The 23,417-nt window shown below is 32.6% G+C and overlaps 1 protein-coding gene across 1 annotated transcript; it reads left to right on the top strand.

Annotated features, from left to right (window-relative positions):
- Nucleotides 1-125: 125 nt before the first annotated feature.
- On the top strand, nucleotides 126-15,155 carry LOC126777324 (orexin/Hypocretin receptor type 1-like). Its single transcript, XM_050500326.1, has 7 exons — nucleotides 126-713; nucleotides 5,924-6,071; nucleotides 6,577-6,718; nucleotides 7,891-8,003; nucleotides 11,752-11,851; nucleotides 14,072-14,184; nucleotides 14,692-15,155. The coding sequence occupies exons 1-7, from the start codon at nucleotides 126-128 to the stop codon at nucleotides 15,153-15,155; spliced, it is 1,668 nt and encodes a 555-aa protein (XP_050356283.1).
- The last annotated feature ends 8,262 nt before the right edge of the window (nucleotides 15,156-23,417 follow it).

The following is a 23,417-nucleotide window of genomic DNA, read 5'->3' on the forward strand; positions in this document are numbered from 1 at the left end:
TCAAATAAAGTTGAATATTTCCACTGTAAATAGTGACACAGGAAATAATTGTTATCTTTCTTTTGTTACAGATAAATATGATTTAAGCGAGATAAACACCGTACAGAAGAATCGACGACAGCAAAATGTTAAGAATAATATTATTTGTCATAATCATCATAGGAAAAATTAATTATAATAATGCAAAAGAGGCAAAAAGTATCAATATAATTGAAGACAAATTTATAAATAGTATTAACAAAAATGATCTCATTATTAGTAGTTTTAATAAAGATAACATAAGATCTAAAAGAAGTCTCAGAAATGAAGAAGAAGGCGAAAGCGTTGATGAGATGAAAAATAAAAGCAAAACTGTTGAAGAAATAATACAGAACGTAACAGAGAAATGCGTAGGTGACGCGGAATACTGTAACATGACAAAAGAGGATTACATAGCGATGTTAAACGATTATATATATCCACAAACTTATGAATGGGTGCTAATAGGTACCCATACAGCTGTCTTCATCGTCGGTCTAGTTGGAAATACACTTGTTTGCGTAGCAGTTTATAGAAATCATTCGATGCGAACTGTGACGAATTACTTCCTTGTGAATTTAGCGGTGGCTGATTTCATGGTGATTTTATTCTGTTTACCGGCGACTGTTTTATGGGATGTGACGGAGACTTGGTTTTTAGGAGACGCTCTGTGCAAGATACTGCTTTATTTCCAGGTATGTTTTAAATATTCGATGCTATTATTGATTCTAAATAACAGTGTTTAAACCTAGGTATTTTTTTATTCTTTTTTATTCATTATTTTAAGAGCTGAGTCACTTGGGTGACTATGTTGCTCTGGTAGGTTACACAATTTTTCTTATCTTTACATTAATTATACTATTCTAGTTTCGCTTATTTATATTATGTTTACCTATATTATACATAAAACCTAGGTAATATAAAATATAATATTATAATTTTGTGCACTAAATGGATTAATATTATGAATGCGAGTGTAACTTTGTCTTTGTTTGTTACTACGTCACGTAATGGGACCGTTTTTAATGAAATATGACATAGACCTAGCCACATAAGAACATAGTCTTATAAATTACAGTTTATCATTTAGCACTGTACGATTTTCTATATAAAACTTTTCGATACAAAGTTTATTGATTTAAAAATGTTAAGACCTTATTTAGATAAACACTGAATCATCTCTTTCTGTCATTATTGATTTGACATTCGAAAGAAGAGAACACAACAATTTTTAACTAATCACCCGCTAAACAATGGTTTTAACTAAGGACGTTAATCAAATCAAAATATCCTAATTATAAATATAATGTGATTTATGATAATATCAAAAAACATTTAAAAAAATATAAGATACAGGAATGCTTTATGCGCTAATAATGTTATTTTAGTTGGAATGTAAAAAATAATAATTAGTGAAAAATATTTTAAATTGTAGTAAAGTAATTCCTACTTATTAAGTTTATTAATAATTTAGTTTAAAAATTATCATACAACAATAAGAGCTTATAATAACTTAATTTATTGATATAATTAATTCGTTTGTAACAGTCTGTGAACGTCCCACTGCTAGGCCTCCTCTCCCTTTTTGAGGAGAAGGTTTTTTTCCACGCTGCTACAATGTGGGTTGGTGGAATACACATGTGGCAGAATTTCTGTGAAATTAGATACATGCACGATGTTTTCCTTCACCGTAAAGCTCGAGATGAATTATAATCACAAATTTGGCACATGAAAATTCAGTGGTGGTGGTCCGGGTTTGAACCCACGATTATCGGTTAAGATTCAAGCCTTCTTATCACAGGGCCATCTCGGCATTTAATTACTAAAATTATTAAATAGATACTTGTATAGTCTATTCATTTTACGTTTACATGATGTTAGGTTTTATTAACTCCCAACGCAAAACGAAGGGTGTTATAAGTTAGGCGTGTGTGTATCTCTGTTTGTCTGTTTACAGGAGATCGTAGCTCTCGAACGGATAAACCGATTCTCACTTAGTTGCTTTTGTTTGAAAAATTCCCTAGTCGAATGTTGAATCAGCCGTTTAATAGTTATGGGGGGTGGAAGGGGGGATGAATAAACGTAAGCGAATATATCCGAGTGAGGTATCAAATAACAGGATTTGATTGTGTATTATAATGAATTATAATAATAAATAATACGAATATTATAAGCGTATTAACAATCAAAAAGTATATATACTAATAATAGAAAGGTTTATATAAAAATCTCGACCGAATACATTATATTAAAATTTCTAATACAAGATAATATAATTATTTAAATTAAAACTTTGACGTGTCGGGGGATCGCTCCATATTAAACTACTTTAAAATTAAAGCTCAGTCCATTAACTATCGACCTAACCACCTACCAAAAATGAACAAATAGTACGTATAAGGTTATCCGAGTAGGTACGAAGATATATAAATGTATGTATGTAAGTAGGTATGTAGTATGGTTATCAAGTACGTTTTCCCAAGAATTGAGAATTGTTTGATAGGAATATAAATCAAGACTTAAGGGTCTCGAACGGATAAACCGATTCTCACTTAGTTGCTTTTGTTTGAAAAATTCCCTAGTCGAATGTTGAATCAGCCGTTTAATAGTTATGGGGGGTGGAAGGGGGGATGAATAAACGTAAGCGAATATATCCGAGTGAGGTATCAAATAACAGGATTTGATTGTGTATTATAATGAATTATAATAATAAATAATACGAATATTATAAGCGTATTAACAATCAAAAAGTATATATACTAATAATAGAAAGGTTTATATAAAAATCTCGACCGAATACATTATATTAAAATTTCTAATACAAGATAATATAATTATTTAAATTAAAACTTTGACGTGTCGGGGGATCGCTCCATATTAAACTACTTTAAAATTAAAGCTCAATCCATTAACTATCGACCTAACCACCTACCAAAAATGAACAAATAGTACGTATAAGGTTATCCGAGTAGGTACGAAGATATATAAATGTATGTATGTAAGTAGGTATGTAGTATGGTTATCAAGTACGTTTTCCCAAGAATTGAGAATTGTTTGATAGGAATATAAATCAACTTAAGGGTTCAAAAAGGGTCGAATACTCAACCGCTCGATTTATTCGAAAGGTATTTTGGCCTGAAGAGGTGGCAGTTAAAAAATTAAGCCATGATTAAAACAAAGTACTTTAATTAAAAATTGCTTGGCTCCATAATTTATTTCGATGTCATTTCAATTCTAGTCGAGATTGAGAATTTAGTGGGAAGGATCAAATCGTTTGGAAGTGTTGGTTAATATTCGATAATTATAGACAGGTGATGTGTGTCAGTAGACACAGCACTTAGTGTTTGGGTTTTTTTTAAAACCACTCTGGGTAGGTACCCCGTGCCAATCACGAAACCACGCTACTTAATATTGTTGTGTTTTAACTACCTGCACAAGGGATATAACATCTGAGTTCCCAAATTTGGTGGCGCATTGGCGATGTAAGGAAGGATTAATACTTCTTACAGCGCCAATGTCTATACACGGTGGTGACCATTTAACACCAGTCACCTTTCCTTCGCAACGCAATTTTAGTGTTACGACTTTAAAAAACTCGATTGTTAGATAAATAATATAAATTAAAAAAGCGTGCGATAAATTTTAATAAGTTTAGAATTAGAAAAAACTTACTGATGTCTGCTCTTAATGCGTGACCTTCGATTTGTATCCACGTGATCTGTCGGATGAAAATATTTGCGATACTTTGGAACATTATTTACAAACACTTAAAGTATTTAAATATACGAAATTCCACGCCTACGATGATATTGAATTATATTCAATTACTTTGTGTCGATTCACGTGTTCTATATTCTTATAGCTATCATTATTTATTAGGTATTATGTAATAAAGAATGTAGGGTAACTATGTTATGTTATTGGTGATGATTCATGTATGATTACAATGCTTTGTTTTGTTTAACAAACGATATTCTCTCTCTAAATTTAAAAAGTCAGTGTGTTTCGTGTGCGTTTTTTTTTTCTTATTCATAGCATTGACGTTAATTGCGATTTTAATGGAATTCCGATTATTGTCATTGCCTCGTTGGCCTAGTGGCTTAATGTAAGGCCGCAGACCCGGAGGTCCTGGGTTCAATTCCCAGGTCGGGCCAATAAAAAGTTATTGAGTTTTTCTGTCGGAAAATTCTCAGTAGCAGCCCGGAGTCTAGAAGTTGGAAGCGTGTATATTCCTGTGCGTCGGAAAGCACGTAAAGCCGTTGGTCCTTGCGCCTGAACTTTTTCGTGTCGTGTCGGATTGCCGTCCCATTGGATTATGAGAGTTAGGGTATAGAGAGTGCACACGCAGACACTTCTGCTCTATAATATCTCTTGCGTAATTGGCTAATCTCTCTTGAGATTGGCCGCCGCGGCCGAAATCGGTCTGGAGGACATTATTATTATTGTCACTAGATAGCGTTTATTTTCTTTCCTAAACTTGCTCTAGACACATTGATCGTTGATATCAAAACGATGTGATTCAAAAGCTTTTGGTAATAATTCTTACATGCTATTGCTAATTAAGACTGCGTTCATAGATATATCGTATTTTTTTTAATGTGAAACAGCTAAACTCTTCTTGGTTAAGATTGATGCCGTGACGGCATACGGCAAGACCTTACCTATACCTTCGCCGCCGCTCTTAATTTCACTGAGTGTCTGTGGTTAGTATACTATATGCTTATAGTATATAAATACTAATTATTAGAAGAAAAATAAAATATTTATTTTAATTACGAAACTATATTGCTTTTATATTTTACTGCATATTTATTAATAAGGTTTATTCATTTATAAATTATTTAAATTACCTACAATTTAGATGTTACACATCTACCGGGTGTCTAGGTTGCGGTCATATTTCTTTTTGGCGCCTTTAACTTCCATTTCCTCCCTAAACTTTGATCACTATTTATACTGTTGTCGAATTTATTAATCGTCAAATGACATACATATTTATCTAGCTCTATTTTTCTTTTATAAAATAGATAGGCGGACGGGCCACCTGGTAGTAAGTGATCACCATCGCCCATCGCACATTCATACCTTGCCGTGATAATATTTTAAATGACATTGTGTATTAAGATTTTTTACCCATTAAGCTCGCACGACTAATTGTAATGACAATTATTTGTAATAGAAGTAAAATCTTATGACAAAAAAACATCGATAAATAAGACGAAGGAATTCGTAAAAAAAAACGTTTATAATGTTGGTAAATTTTAAGTAAAATAAATTGGACAACGGATTTTTCTACTTCATTTTGGCTTAGTTGTTGAAACAATCTTAACCGTGATTATGGGTTTAACTCGAGAAAGAAACCACTAAATTATCATGTGCTTAATTTGTGTGTATAATTCATGTCGTGCTCGGTTTAGGAAAACATCCCAAAGTAACCTGCATGTGTCGGATAAAAATCTGCCACATGTGTACCACCTTGCATTGAAGTAGAGTAGTGGAGTGAGTCCAAACCTATTCCTCAGAAAAAAAAGGAAAGGACATTAGCGGAACATAATTAGTGAAGTTGTATAAAATTTATCAAGATATACATATTAAACAAGAACTGTTTGTATTACAACATACTATATACTGGTGGTAGGGCTTTGTGCAAGCTCGTCTGGGTAGGTACCACCCACTCATCAGATATTCTACCGCAAAACAGCAATACTTGATATTGTTGTGTTCCAGTTTGAAGGGTGAGTGAGCCAGTGTAATTAGAGGCACAAGGGACATAAAATCTTAGTGAAAAAACATGAGCTTTTTAAATATCATAACTAAACCAATATCATAACTAATTACCCTAAAATATTAAGCTAAGCTTGGCATTTTATTTTAAATGAATAGTATTTTAAATTATTTATTTCAGTCAGTATCAGTGACGGTGTCAGTGTTGACACTGACATTCATCTCAATAGATCGCTGGTACGCCATTTGCTATCCACTCAAGTTCAAATCGACGATCAACCGCGCGAAGACCGCCATCTTTGTCATATGGGCTGTATCTTTACTGTTCAGTAAGTATTATTGTTAAATGTGGAAAATTTGTGTCTCACACTAAACGAATTCCTATGATGATAGTCAATCTTACACACTCAACTGCACAGCTGTTGAGACACTATAGTGATATAATATATATAGCAAACACGGGAGTATTCGCTTGTCCCGGAATTTTAATCTTTTAACCATCAGACGATTAGACTAACTAATAATAGCTATGATGAAGTTCTTCTATTTTTAAGCCTTGAAATTTTTTGTCAAGGCCAATTCATACGACGTCATATCACATGTTGCGTTGTCGCGATGCGATATCGTGTTAGGCAAACTTGGAAAGCTTCTCGTACATATCGTTTATGTGGCCCTCAGATCTAGCCAAGGAAAATTAATGGCTTTCATTCTTTTAAATAATGTCTATACTAAGAATTTCGCAGCAACATTTCTTCTATAAAGATTTTAAATTGACTAATCAGATGTACATATAAAAATATGGTATAATTTTAACATTCTTAAAATTATTTTCAGACACTCCTGAACTGGTAGTACTGACAACAGTGAAGACAGTTCCCCTCCGCTTTGAGTTGGAATACCTCGTCCAATGTACAGCAATATGGTCATCAACTAGCGACCTTGTGTGGCATATCATTAAAGTTGTTTTTATTTACACGTAAGTTTAGTTACATATAACATTATTGGTGACGTTTCACCAACCATCACAGGCATTACAAGTATAAATCAAAAGTACAAGTATAAGTCAACAAGAATAAATTTCAAATTTGGAATTTAAAAAGAGTTTTTAAATAAAAATATATTTGTTAATCTGATCAATTTTCTATTCAGAATATTATATGTTACAAATGCTGTTAGGGTTAGCACTTTAGAAAAGTTGCTTATAAGTACCATTAGCAACGGTATTGAGGTTAGTTTTTTACAGTATTTAAATTTTTAAAAAGAAAAGGTTATAAAATACAAGACATTGTGCTAAACAATTATGTTTGCGAAGTGCGTAAATTACGTAATTACAAAGACCTTCCTAAAACTTTATTTTTTATACGAACGATATATCATTTCAAGCACTTTTTATAATATAGTTTTTGCTGACTCTACACTTAATCACTGTCATGTAACACAATTTAGAAAGGGACCATTCTAGCAGCATTTTGAACAGATAATGTATTTTGGATCTCACTATTCGTACGAATAAGGATACAATATATCATTTTAAATAGCCTTATCCTTGAAAACTAAATGACGATGTCCTTTTGACCGATTCCGGCCAAGGCGGCTAATCTCAAGAGTGATTTTTTTCTTTCTGTTATTGTTATTTATTATATTTATGAAATTGTAATTGGTGCAAGAACACTACGCATGGATTGTTTCCTTTCAAATGGGTGAACATAAAATGTTACTAGTTTTAGTACATGATTTATTAAAATATAGTTTGTGTAACATTCGCTAGCAAACCTATATTAAATAATAAATAAAACAACTGCGGAGGACATATTACACTGCACAAGTGTGTGCACAAACACAGATGCGTTCTCTATTCCCTCACTCAATCCGACTGAAAAGGACTTTGTCGCCCAAAACGACACAATGTCTTTAATACAAATAGACAAATGCATGAATAAAATATAATATATAAAACATATTTACAAAATATACAGGATATATTTATGACAGAAAGAAGTGTAATATCAATAAATTGCATTAATACTTAATATTATTAAGAGTGAATAGACTAACTTACTAAAAAAATATTTTTTGTTACTTATAGAATATTTTACAAAAATTTATGATTCATTTATTATAATTATATATTTGCATGCTATTTTACAGAATACCTCTTGTTTTGATGACGATAGCGTATCATCAGATCGTTCGCATTCTTTGGAGTTCTGAAAAGATACCGGGTCACGCGGAAACCACAAAGCTTGCTCCAGCAGAACAAAGTTAGTATGGATATAATCCTATTATTATGTATTATTTTATGTAAAATTCCAATACATACAGTTTTGATATAACATAAGAAGAATATGTTGTGTATAATACGAATAAGTCGAAAGACAGCCAGATTTGATTATTTTTAAAGATTTGTTTAAAAATTATAAACTACGAAAAAAACGTAATGTTTGTGAATATAATGAATCTATTTATTTATACCAGCTTTAAATAGATATCATACATCTAATGTGAATATCCCACTAATGGACAAATGTCATCGCTTTTATTACGATGTTGAATTGATTTCCACGACGCTATTTACATGGCCAGAAATGTTTAGTACTACATACCACCACTGTATGTACCACACACTCATTAGATATTCTACCGTTAAACAGCAATACATAGTATTATTCTGGCTTTGTTTGAAAGGTGGTTGAGCCAGAGTATCTACAGACACAAAAGACAGATCTTTGTTCCCATGGTTAGTTTGAATTGGCGATATATGGACCGGTCAAATTTACATTATCTATGGGCGGTGGTGATCACTTGCCATCAGGTCGCTCAGTTGTCAGTCCACCTACGTATTTTATAAAAAAACTGTAACACATTAACTGAGTTTCAAAACTATGCACTAATGAATGTTTCATTAGTGCATAGTTTTGAAACTCAGTTAATATTTTGCGTGTTCTTCTTAGTAATCAAAAAAAGAGTTAAAGATAAATTGAATTAGTGAGCGCAGTACATGAATAGATCATTAGGGATCATTTGAATATGACGTATCTGTGCCCCTCCTGAAACGTGCTACGCTTGAGGCTCGCTGTAGTTTCCTTCAGGGATTCATAAAAATGCGAAAAGCTGTTAAGCTTTTCAAACAGTTCTCTTGATATTTAATTCCAAAGCCCAGCTTTGATCGGTAAATGTAGTTACACTAACTGTTAATGGGTTTTTAATTACATATAATAAATTTCGTTTATTGTTTGAAAGATATATAAACAAGCTGCCCGGCCCTACTTCATACGACAATTACGACAATAAACGTCGCAAAAGGAGTAACTGTGCTAAATTTCGAGACAATCCGATCTAAAATTATTGAGATTTCGTGATGAGTCAGTGGCACTTCGCTAATATATATACATAGTAAAAGATCTAATATATTTACTGCATTATCTCTTGTCTCAATTCTTCAAACTCCATAAAAACAAGAAGTCTTATTCACCAAAACATTTTTGTTTCCGCATATTTTAAGTCAACACTGCAGACGTACGGACGTTCTCAATAAATTCACGAAAAGAGCTTTTGAATACAAATCAAATTTTATGGTTATTGATTGTTTTCCGCGTATATTATAACGTATTTCAGTTCGGCTTAAGATACAAGCTGGAGCATGATGACCTTTATAAGATGGAGAAATGTCAAAAATTTCATAAATTATATTCGTTTTCTAACCATTATCGTAACTTTTTTAAATCGACCTAAATTTTGACAGTTTCAGTTGTGGTCACGAGCTGACAAAATAGTAAGGAATTAAATGTTTTGTTACTGAATTATAATAATAGTTTTATATTTGGCAGCAACCAGCTATAATATAGCAAAAATATTAATCGTTAATATCAGACGCGGATACAAGAACATGAATCTCATGCTTGGCACATAATAGTCATTAATATTTTTTAATGTATAATGGCTTAGTAATTTTTTCAGTGAGGTATAATAAAAAAAAACTCGACTGCCTCGTTGGTCTAGTGGCTTGATGTAAGGCCGCAGACCTGGAGGTCCTGGGTTCAATTCACAGGTTGGGCCCAATATAAAGTTATCGGGTTTTTTCTGTCAGAAAATTCTTAGCAGCATCCCGGAGTCTGGAAGTTGGAAGTGTTTACACTTCCGTGCGTCGGAAAGCACGTAATGCCGTTGGGCCTGCGCCTGAACTCTTTCCGGTCGTGTCAGATTGCCGTCCCACCTGATTATGAGAGTGAGGGAAGAGAGAGTGCACCTGTGTTTGCGCATACACTTGTGCACTATAACATCTCCTGCGCAGTTGGCTAATCTCTCTTGAGATTGGCCGCCGTGGCCGAAATCGGTCTGGAAGACATTATAATAAAAAAAACATCTCATTGATAAGTATAGATTAAGATAGATAAGACAACTATTAATATATCTCTGTGAGTATAATATTATTTTGTTAGAAATGAAAAAAAAAATTGATGAAAGTTCAGGTAGAACTTTCATCAATTTTTTTTGTGTTTAAAGAATTTATTTCTTATAAGAACTTACATAATTCGCTTAAAATAATATATTTTTTTTATGACATACATAAATTATTTTTTGCTTTTGAATACTTGGATTGGATTGATTATAAAATTGAGAAAAATTTGTGAAATATTACATTATAAGCATGCTTTTAAGCTTCCGCTTCTATATATTGACTTTATTACGATTTTTAATATCATCTGGAAGCTTATTGTACAGCTGTACTTATACAAACAACAACGTTTTTTTACCATAATTAGTTACAGTGGTTATTAAATGAATTTATAGAATAAACGATCGTGAACTTAGTTTGCACAGTAGAAATTTTTTATTTTGATTTGTATTTACTTCTTGCTTGCAAGACCTAATCTTGCTAGTTCTATGAATTTGAAGCCCACAGAGGTCAACTTTCGGGGCGTCACGGTTGTATGCGCAAGCGATCCCGTAACTTTTAGTGACGTTTTTAGTGGGTATACTCAAAGTCAGCCTGACATATCTTTCCTCTTCATGTAAAGGAAACGCATAAATGCATTTATCCAGCGAAAAAAAAACGGCTCTCCAGGTGGGGTACTCACTCAACATTTATTCTAACGACAATACTGAATTACATTGCTGTGTCCAAGTTTAGGTGAGTGAGCCTTTGTAAATTAAAGGTATTATGGTTCAATCCGATAGATGTCTATTGGTAGGTCAATTCATAAACCTCAGTAAGCCTTAGACTTGCGCCATAAATATGAATAAAGTTAACGCACGAAAGAATTGAGTGAACGATGAAATTGTGATTGATATACGAGGCAAGGGTAGTCGAAATGTTTTGATTTTGATATTTCATTATTACCTTCAGAAATATTAAAATATGTTTCATTCGCTTTATAATTGATAAAAATGATGCAAATATTGTGTTTGTTTTTGTTTTTTTCGTTTACAAATTATATAATTATCTTTGACGAAGGTCGAATATTTCATTGCGGAGAAGTAAATAGAATTTTATTACGCCAATAAATATGTAAAATGGCGAATAACTTATCTTTGTTAAAGGGTTTTTTTGAGGAAGGCAGATAATGATTGATTGTTGTTTATTATTATGTGATTGAATTAAATAATCCTAATGTATTAAATAGCCAACATGTAAATGCTTAAAAAAATACTTTACTCGCATTTACGTAATAGCTCCGGGATAGGAGCATGGACATCGGTGTATGTGCTTTCTGAGGCACGGGAGAATAAAATCAGCCGACTTCTAAGCTCCAAAGTTTGATCCCAAGTTAATTGGCACATGGTGGCACAAAGCGATGTAAGAAATGGTTAATCTATCCTACAGATCCAATGTGTTTGGGTGGTGGTGACCACTTACAATCAGGTGGCACATTTGCCCGTCCACCTATATAATATATAAGAAAAGGAATTAATTTAAATGATGACAATTAATAATTTTACTAATAGATGACATATTATAGGCTATACTAATCTGTATGTCCTTAACAATAAAGTCGATATTCGTTTCAGCACAACTGAGCTCACGTCGAAAGGCAGCGAAAATGCTAGTGGCTGTTGTCATCATGTTCGCCGTTTGTTATTTTCCAGTTCATCTGCTGTCCGTGCTCAGGTTAGTTGCTTAATTAAGATTTATATGATTTATGATAAAATTATCATCGTATTGAACAGTATAACTATTGTGACATTTATCCTATTGAACAAATGGACACATGATTTTATTAGTCTTACTAAAATGTTATCTTCAAAAGTTATAATAGAGATTTACACTAAAATTAGTTTATTTATTTATATATTCTGTATTGTATATTACAGATATATTCTATATGATACAGACAATGCTTAACAGGAAACAACAAAATAACTAAATAAACGGTAAAAAAGTGTGTTGTACAATGGGCGGACCTATGACTAATTAGTCATCTCTTCCAGACAACTCAATCTGAGAGAGATTAATGCATATTTTGTATCTGTAAGTTTATCTGTAAAAATAGTTTGATTTATCATTTAATTGTTATAAAATTAAAAATAAAACCATGTAATCTTGCAAGCAATCAATAGTTCAGCAATCCAGAGTTTAGGATCAGATGGCCGTGTGTGAATAATGTCCCAGGATATTATTATATTATGATTTTGTCTGAACAAACTTACAAATTATCATTTGACGAACTTAATGACACATTAGAGATACAATTTTTTATTACAAAAATAATAAATAAAAGATTCGGAATACATTAAAATATAATAAAATCAATAAGGTACGCATTACGCATCAGATGTAATTGTTTTTTAGGATGATTTTATTTATTATTTACTTTTATTTTCAGGCATCTAAGCCATATATATACGCGATAGACTGACATACTGATTAAAAATAAATTTCTTTATATCACCATTATTAACAAATACAGACGTGTTTTAAGTAACACAAAGTCGATTTTCGGAGATATTAATACGTTTTTGTTTGGTTTTTAAATAGTATATGGATATAATTATTATTATTTTGATTTCGAATTTTAGTTCGTGTAATGAATCGTCTGATCAGATCTCTACAATTTTCATTGTTTTGTGTGTAATCAGATTTTATGACTAAATTTCGGGAATATAATAAAATCGGCTTATAAAAATTTTCACGAAATTATGAAACACGGTGTATGTTTTACGGAAATTATGGAAATGAGCCATTATGTTAAATTGAACGAATATAAATGTTATCGAAGCTTAATTTAATACAATTTTCATAATTCTTCAAATGAAAGGAAATGTCGACCAAATATTCCGTATTACTGGGCGAAATCATAATTGAATATTAATAATGATTTTTCTCATACATCCTACGCATTCCACAATAACCAATTTAGTATAGAAATTTTCAGTTAGCATGTATAACTAATAACATTATTTTGAGACTTATTGTGAACATTAAAAAATTAACGTAAATTTACGCACATAACTCAATATAAACAAACATCACACAAACAATTATATAGATAATTAATTAGTACCTACAGTATAGTGCTCGACAGAATGTGAGCTGTATGCTATTATATTTTGTATGACAGTTTTCGAAACTGATGTCTCATCCTGTTATAAAATTCCGAAGTCATTTTTATATTTGTCACCAAACACCAGTTTTTGAATTGTTGATCAAACTCAAATGAACTAATTTTATTTTTCGCGAAAGTTTACGCAACGCAATCAACAGACTGTAATCTGAGTCATAATTGGTTGCTAGCAGCCGATGACGTAGTTGGCGACCAATGAGCGTTCAGTATTGTGTCAGATTAATGATTTTTTTTTTTTTTTTTTTTATAGAATAGGAAGGCGGACGAGCATATGGGCCACCTGATGGTAAGTGGTCACCAACGCTCTTAGACATTGGCATTGTAAGAAATGTCAACCATCGCTTACATATCCAATGCGCCACCAACCTTGGGAACTAAGATTTTATGTCCCTTGTGCCTGTAATTACACTGGCTCACTCACCCTTCAAACCGGAACACAACAATATCAAGTATTGCTGTTTTGCGGTAGAATATCTGATGACTGGGTGGTACCTACCCAGACGAGCTTGCACAAAGCCCTACCACCAGTAGAAACTAGAAGTTTATCAATATAAATCTTTTGCTTTATTTCAGAAGTTATATTCGTTACGTACGTAGTTTATCATTTGTAATTAGAAAGAGTAGCTATCGCTTAAAATATTCGTTTATTTGACACGATATGATTATAAATGAAGATTCAAAATTATTTGTAAGTGTATATATTTGTGTGCGAATATATTTTTGGTGATTGTCTGGTTTTATGTAATGTTATTTATCTCGTTTTACAGATATATCCTAGATATGAAACAAAATGACGTCATCACCTTTCTCGCTCTTATATCGCATGTCCTCTGCTACGCAAATTCTGCTATAAATCCATTGATTTACAACTTTATGAGCGGTAAGTTACAAATAATATACATAAAATATTTTTTAAATAATGTTGACAGATGTCGGACCATCCTTAAGATAAATCTCCCATACAGTTGGATATTATTCTGTTCTTTAATTCCTTGATCCCGATACCTCGGAGCTTAAGCCTGGGAAAGCACCACTGAATTTTCATGTGCTTAATTTGTGTTTATAATTCATCTCGTGCTCGCCGGAACGTCGTAAGATTACCAGCGCATTGAGGATGCAAGGAATGATTAATATTTCTTAATGTGCCAATGTCTGTATGCGGTGGTGACCACTTCAGTCAGGTGGCTCGTATGCAAAAAAAAATATTTCATATTTATTTTAATTTCAAACAATAATTTGATTAATCCCTAATCGCTAAACATATGTACCAGATATTCGCTTAACAAAGAAAAATACAATCTGTAGCAATACTGTTATGTAAATATATTAAAAGTATTATCATAAATATATTCTTAAAAAAAGAGAAAAATACAATTGAATTTTACAGGTAAATATCGAAGAGAATTCCACCGAGCATTCTGCTGTTCAACAGGACTCGCCCAAGATACGCTGACAACAATGACTTGCTTAACAACATCGAAGAAGAAATACGAACAGCCACCCGAGAAACTTTCACGTTGCGACCACATGTCATTAAAACATCAAAACCCAAGCCGCGGTCCCATATCAAGACATAACTTCGACCACATGTCGTTAAAAGAACAAGGATGCGACCATACTAAGTGTAATGGTCATTGTGGTCACATGTCGTTAAAATGTCTTAAATGCGATACAAAATTAGATAAAACTTGTGACCATATGATCTCAAACTGCCACAAATTTGACCGCGGAAACTTAAAAGGACAAAATTGCGATCACATGTTACATGATCAAAAATGTAATTTAATGAACAACGGTCAAAGACGTCACAAGAATATCTGTACTTATAATAATAATTGTTCTAAAACATAATCTAGCAAAAATATAATGAAAAATATATTTGGAATCTATCCATATAAAATAGATTATTATTATAAACGGTTATTATTATAAATTAATTAAATATAAAAAAAATATTAAATATAATCAAAATTTAAATTAATGTTTAAAATGGTTATTGTTGTAACATCTATTAAGATCATATTATTATGTTTTTTTTTAAATAGTCACAAATATTGGGATAAGTGACTTGATGTATGAGAAGAGCTGTGTCTACGTTTAAATTGTAGTAAAAGATATATAAGAACTATATATATAGTACATACATATGTATGTGAAGCCTCGTCGATCAGTTTGTTGATTCTTATGATTGCACTGTGTTTTTACTTGGCGGTAGGGTCTTGTGCAAGCTCATCTGGGTAAGTACCACCCACAAGGATACTCCACCACAAAACAGCAGTACTTAGTATTGTTGTGTTCCAGTTTGAATGATGAGTGAGAGTAAGTAGCTACAGAAACGAGGGACATAACATCTTAGTTCCCAAGGTTGGTGGCGCATTGAAGGTTTATGTGATGGTTAATATTATTTACAATGTCAATATCTATGGGCAGTGGTGACCACTTCCCATCGGGTGGCCCACTTGCCGTTCCACCTACCGACTGAAATATATAAAGATTTGATCTCTGTGTGTATTCTAAGTGAATAATTGTATTTTATTAATTACAATAATTATATAGAATGTTAAAAGTATCTAGTCCTACTATATAAAGTATGTTTTATACTGTTAGTATATTATATAAAAACATATTGCTTTTTATTTATTATATTTTTAGTTTTATAATAATCTTGTACATATAATGTCTTATTTATATAAAAATAAATTACTTATAATAAAATGTAGAAACAGAACTCGATTTTTTTGTGTAGGTTAAGCCTTCCTATAATATTCATATAAAAGTTTAATAAGACAAATATCTTGATTTTTTTAAAATATCCTTTTATAAATTAAATATAAAATAAACATGTAACTTGAAACCATTGAATATTCCTTATACCGCATCCTGGCTCCATCGAGGCTCTGGCGACCGAAATAAATATATAATAATATAAAAATATAATAAATTTTAATTGAAGATTGTGGAATCGAACCCGGATAACCTTTTCTTATGTGCTTCATTTGTTATATTTCGTGCTCGGTGACGTAATGGGCTGGTCACGTATGTCGTAGGACCGATGGCCGTTGGAGCAGATGAGTCCTAGAGTGGAGACCGCGAATCGGCAAGCGCAGCGTAGGGCGCCCTCCAGCCAGGTGGACCGACGACCTTAAGAAGGTGGCACCAACTGGATGCGGAAGGCGGAGGACAGGGAGCAAGGGAGCACCTTGGGAGAGGCCTATGTTCAGCAGTGGACAACGATTGGCTGTTGATTGATTGATTGATTCATGACGTAAAACAACGTCAGAAAGGATGCCACAATATGGACATCCAACAAGCAAGCATCCAGCAAGCGTTGGAGGCTCTTATTCCACAGAGATATTCACTATATTATATTTATATCAAAATTTAGTTATTTATTTTGTTATTTAAGTTAAAGGTTTTTTTAAATGTTAAGTTACATAATTAATATATATTTTGTTAAAATATTTTATACATTCAATAAGACAATGTCTATCTTAATATATAACATTGGCTTTCTAATTAATAAAATAAATAAATCGAAAAAGGAGTAAAGGTAAACAAAGGTTAGATTTTCATATTCCATCCGATTTTTTTTTATAGAATAGGAAGGCGGACGAGCATATGGGCCGCCTGATGGTAAGTGTTCACCAAACGCCCTTAGACATTGGCATTGTAAGAAATGTTAACCGTCGCTTACATCACCAATGCGCCACCAACCTTGGGAACTAAGTTGTTATGTCCCTTGTGCCTGTAATTACACTGGCTCGCTCACCCTTCAAACCGGAACACAACAATACCAAATACTGTTGTTTTGCGGTAGAATATCTGATGAGTGGGTGGTACCTACCCAGACGAGCTTGCACAAAACTCTACCACCAGTAAATAATAGCTCAGCTGTATTACGCACTATAGACAGTTCTTGATTAATTTACCTTTATTTATGATACAACACTATTCCACTTAACTTATTATCTTATCTTAATTATAATTTTAAAGACAAAGTATTATTATAATTTTTTTTTTTAAATGAAATTTAAAATAGTGCCTCCCGATTCCCACCCGACGCAAAGATGCCCGTAATGCGGGCCGCATTTCCACGCTGTACGGCAATGAACAACCTCTGTGCCAAGTAGGACCCGGTGCGACAGTCAAATCCTCTCTCTCTAAGGCGACAGCCAATCTCCCTGATTAAAGTAAGGATTCCACTAAACTAGTTATAAAAACTTTAATTTAACTTCCAAAGTTCCGATTACAACTCCGCGGCCTAGTGAATATCGTAGATTAATATTATTTGCGTAATACTAAATTTCCTCAAATTCAGTTCAGTGGTTTAACTGTGAAAGCGTAACAGACAGGCATAGCTACTTTCACATTTATAATATTAGTTTGGATATTTAAAAACAATGACGAATGTCTAATTGTTTAGATCCTAACAACTTACGTGTTACGAAAATGAATTTTAAGTTTAACAGCTTAGTCTATTTAACAGGTAAAAAATCTTACCAGTGTACCATCTTATTAATAAACTACTTTACTATAATGACATCTATCGATTAATGACGGAACTAAAAATATTATTAAACAAACCGAAATGGAAGCGCGGAAAAATAGCGTTATATTCAAGTAATACTTCAAATAGTCTTCAGATGGCGCTGTCAAGTATTTTATAAAACTTACGACATTTGTGGGTATTTCGAAATTGTAGTTTTAAATAAAAACGATTTTTTGTATTAACCTCTGCTGTCGTAATATGACTTATTAAATAATAATTAAAGCAAAAAATTATTAACCTCAGTAGGATATTAATGAAAACAATAAGAATACTTATATAATATTAATGGTAAAATACCTACTTTTTTTTTCTTTTAAATATAATAGTTATAAAAATAAACAGTATTGGTTTATCTCTTCACGCATTTTTTATGTAAGAGTTGGCAAACGAGCAAATGGTTCACTCGATGGAAAGTGACTAATACTAAATTTCCTCAAATTCAGCTCAGTGGTTTAACTGTGAAAGCGTAACAGACAGGCATAGCTACTTTCACATTTATAATATTAGTTTGGATATTTAAAAACAATGACGAATGTCTAATTGTTTAGATCCTAACAACTTACGTGTTACGAAAATGAATTTTAAGTTTAACAGCTTAGTCTATTTAACAGGTAAAAAATCTTACCAGTGTACCATCTTATTAATAAACTACTTTACTATAATGACATCTATCGATTAATGACGGAACTAAAAATATTATTAAACAAACCGAAATGGAAGCGCGGAAAAATAGCGTTATATTCAAGTAATACTTCAAATAGTCTTCAGATGGCGCTGTCAAGTATTTTATAAAACTTACGACATTTGTGGGTATTTCGAAATTGTAGTTTTAAATAAAAACGATTTTTTGTATTAACCTCTGCTGTCGTAATATGACTTATTAAATAATAATTAAAGCAAAAAATTATTAACCTCAGTAGGATATTAATGAAAACAATAAGAATACTTATATAATATTAATGGTAAAATACCTACTTTTTTTTTCTTTTAAATATAATAGTTATAAAAATAAACAGTATTGGTTTATCTCTTCACGCATTTTTTATGTAAGAGTTGGCAAACGAGCAAATGGTTCACTCGATGGAAAGTGACTACCACCGCTTATGGATACCTCCAACACCCGACGCTTACAGTGCGTTGTCGGCCTTTAAAATTTTTAATTTTAGCAAACTATAACGCATATACATTGCACAAATGTATATGTAATACGTACATAACAGAGCATAACATAACTGCACTTACAAACATATGTAGGTGTAATTTCTACTACTTTGTTTTCATAAGCCGACAAGACAGCAATGCAAAGCAATGAAAGAGAGATACAGAATTCACTGCTTCCCAGCAACACAAATGAGTGGCGAAGTGACTTTGGATACGAAAGTAAATTCGTATTCGATCTCAATTTTACAGAATTGTGTTTTAAAGGAGGTTGACTAAAAATCAAACTCCTTGCTTTATCTAACATTCCAAATTTGAATCCAATAAAAAATCGAATATATTTCGTCATACCGCGATATTAATATAATAAAATGTATTCATTGATAAATAAATGTCGATGTTTAATATGTCGGGTATTCTTTGAGGGCAAAGATTTTTAGTTTAAATAAACATTTAAGTGTTATATATATAAGGAGACATAAGCATACATATAGACTTCACAGATCAACGGACACCATCATCCTATTGGTGCACATCTCTGGGGGACGTCGAGCCATGCTTACCGTTAGCTTTTAAAAATATTGCTCCACAGATATATTACTAAGCTTACGATACACATAAGAATTAAAATTCAAATATATTTATTCATGATTACACTTTGAAATATTAATAAAACTTTTATGTTTTAGATAGGTATGGGAAAATGGGCCACCTGATGGCAAGTACACATTGGTGATGTAATGAATATTAACTACTCCTTACATCACCGATGCGCCACCAATCTTGGGGAATAAATTGCCGTGTGCCTGTATTTACACTGGCCCACCTTTCAAACTGAAACTCCATTATATTAAGTGTTGCTATTTAGCGGAATATCTGATGGGTGGGTGGTACCAGATGGACTAGCAATAAAAACAAAACTCTTCCTAGTAATGGTAAGTAAGGTGAACCTTGGAACTCATTACGGAAGTTACCCTCATAGTAAGTCGACTCCATAACCATATTTACATACTAACAGGACTTCTTATTAATTAGTTATCCTTTATCAAGATGCATTTGATTCCGATTCCTATATTAACCGAATAACCGAATCATAAAAACCGACGCCTGAACTGTCTCCAGTGACGGACTTCCATACCACCGGTAATGACCGTGAAGGAGAGACATACTGCTCCTGTATTCGCACTATAACAGTCCTATGCAGTTGCTCGTTTCCTCTAAGAATGATCACCATACGCTTAATCTGTCAGATATTATTAGTTATTCTTAGCACTTTAAAAAGGTTTTTTTTCTCATACCGTTCATATTAACTGTATGTTACCAGTACAGTACAGTACAGTAACAGCCTGTTAATGTCCCACTGCTGGGCTAAGGCCTCCTCTCCCTTTTTAAGGAGAAGGTTTGGAGCTTATTCCACCACGCTGCTCCAATGCGTGTTGGTAGAATACACATGTGGCAGAATTTCAATGAAATTAGACACATGCAGGTTTCCTCACGATGTTTTCCTTCACCGTTAAAGCACGAGATGAATTATAAACACAAATTAAGCACATGAAAATTCAGTGGTGCTTGCCCGGGTTTGAACCCACGATCATCGGTTAAGATTCACGCGTTCTTACCACTAGGCCATCTCGGCTTTTTTTATGGTATGTTACCAACTGTCAAGATATTCTTGGAATATTAAAGTAATATTAAAATTAATCATAGGTCAATATACAATACAATACAAATCTAATATTTTTGTTTCTCTTATTGTAACGAAAGCTTTACTATTCGAGAAATACCACAAGTACCTCGATATACAAATACTCTAATGTTACATTGGAAAAATATATTCGTATAGTAAAATATATATACATATTGTATGTATTACGAGATTGGTATTTTTTATTTAAGAAAATATATTTCTTATCTATATTTCTATATTATTATTTAATATTATAATAATACTAAAAAGAGATCCGAATCTTTGTATGTTTGTTTGTAATCGGTTAAACTCAAAATCTACTTCACTGGTGGTAGAGCTTTGTGCAAGCTCGTCTGGGTAGGTACCACCCACTCATCAGATGTTCTACCGCAAACAGCAGTACTTGGTATTGTTGTGTTCCGGTTTGAAGGGTGAGTGAGCCAGTGTAATTACAGGCACAAGGGACATAACATCTTAGTTCCCAAGGTTGGTGGCGCATTGGTGATGTAAGCGATGGTTAACATTTCTTACAATGCCAATGTCTAAGGGCGTTTGGTGACCACTTACCATCAGGTGGCCCATATGCTCGTCCGCCTTCCTATTCTAAAAAAAAAGAAAAAAAAACTAATTTTGAAATTTCTTTCACTTATAGAAAGATATATTATCAGCGAGTAACATAGGCTATATTTAATGACAAAAAATTGGAGATCCCTGTGTTAATTATAATAATTGGAGCAGGCTGCTAGTTATAAATAAATAAATGAAGTTAAAATGGTATTATAGATTCTTCTTCTTCTTCTTCGTCGTGACACTTGTCAGAGCGTTGGTGGTCGCCATGAAGTATTATGTTATGGCGCAGATGTTTTTCGCCTCACGAGCCTTCGCCATATGTCCCAGTTAGTGGTGAGCCTGGTGCATATGAATGCAACTGTTAGCGGTCCACTTACCATCAGGTGGCCCATATGCTCGTCCACCTTCCTATTCTATAAAAAAAAAAAAAACTTACCATCAGGTGGCCCATATGCTCGTCCGCCTTCGTATTCTATAAAAAAAAAAACTAATTTTGAAATTTCTTTCACTTATAGAAAGATATATTATCAGCGAGTAACATAGGCTGTATTTAATGATAAAATATTGGAGATCCCTGTGCTAATTATAATAATTGGAGCAGGCTGCTAGTTATAAATAAATACGAAGTTAAAATGGTATTATAGATTCTTCTTCTTCTTCGTCGTGACACTTGTCACAGCGTTCGTGGTCGCCATGAAGTATTATGTTATGGCGCAGATGTTATTCGCCTCACGAGCCTTCGCCATATGTCCCAGTTAGTGGTGAGCCTGGTGCATTCATGCAAAGGACCATTAACAGGTGTTTTTATTTGGTCGGTCCATCGCGTCCTTCGTCCACGTAGTATTATAGATATTGAACCTCTTATATTAAAAACTAAGTTCCGCCATATTCACTATTTTTTTCATACTGGCATTTTTAACTATACAAGAATATTATATTAAAGTAAAGAAAAGTGGTGCTATACCAGCAAATTATTAAGAATTTATGTCTCATGTGTGTGTTAAGTGCTTTTAAAATTTAATAAAGAACATTTTGATTTGGTTCATAATTCGAATCGTGGCAGCAAGGCTTGCTATCTCAGCCATTATGACCACAGGAAAAGGAAAATTTAAGGCCAGTAAAAAATATAATGAGAGTGCAAAGCGCTGTAGCGCATTAAAACCAATAGCGGTATGTATTTTACGAGGTTTTCAATCGTCATGGGATAAGAACTTTTAAAATTATCTTTGAAAATATAAAAATTATATTAAAAATGAGCCATGATCGCTTCAGGCATCATTTTCTGCATCATCATCGGCCATACGTTTTCCACTGTTGAACATAGACTTCTCCTAAGTATGAAAAAGTTCCTCTTTCTCAATATCTTGGAAATCCTTACAGAAAAATTAGTTTTATGACATTGTCCAAGGTCACCTTGGTACTTATATATTGGTATAGTATACTCAGTTATTCCATGTAATTATATATGGCTGCGTTCTGATTTGAAGAGTGATTGTGGCAGTGCTTTTACTGGCATGAGATATATCATCTTTATTCCCATGGTTGGTGGCGATTTGGCGGTATATGGTATAATGTTTCCACCAGCAATGTTTCAGCAGGGACTATTTAATGTGCCTTCTGATATTTCAAAAAAAAACTTTTGATATAAGTTTTTTATATTAATCTAATTTCATTATAGTACTAATTTGTTGCATTAAGAGATAACTCCTCAAATTTTATTTTATGGTAACTATTATGGGGTGAGTATGCATCATACTTCTTTTAAGTATAAATTTTGCATCTTGTATGATTATTTGAGTTCAATAGATTTGTAACAATAACAATTACAATAAATCATATGATTGGTGTAAGACCACAAAAGAAATCTGTCAATGACCAAACACCATTTGTTTGATTTATGTATACGCTTTTATAACAGGATCCCAGAAAACGTTCAAAAATATTCAATTGTGAAATTTAAAAGAATCGTTAAGGAACGCTTGTGTGCTAAAGGATATTACACAACTAATGACTTTTTAAATGACTGAAAACTTTGGGTAATGAAACGATCGCCTCTAGGTTACTTCAAATTAAAAAAATATATGTATTATTCTGCTATTGTATATTACTTATAATTGTAAAGGATGATATATATAAAAAAACCACTGAG

The sequence above is a fragment of the Nymphalis io genome, chromosome 22 (assembly GCF_905147045.1).
Source record: "Nymphalis io chromosome 22, ilAglIoxx1.1, whole genome shotgun sequence".
Lineage (NCBI taxonomy): Eukaryota > Metazoa > Arthropoda > Insecta > Lepidoptera > Nymphalidae > Nymphalis > Nymphalis io.

Bases quoted from the DNA above. Each gene is read 5' to 3' on its own strand.
- LOC126777324 (XM_050500326.1), top strand. From the start codon at position 126: ATGTTAAGAATAATATTATTTGTCATAATCATCATAGGAAAAATTAAT. The intron at 6,072-6,576 runs GTAAGTATTATT...AATTATTTTCAG, and splicing joins GGCTGTATCTTTACTGTTCA to ACACTCCTGAACTGGTAGTA. The intron at 8,004-11,751 runs GTTAGTATGGAT...TATTCGTTTCAG, and splicing joins GCTTGCTCCAGCAGAACAAA to CACAACTGAGCTCACGTCGA.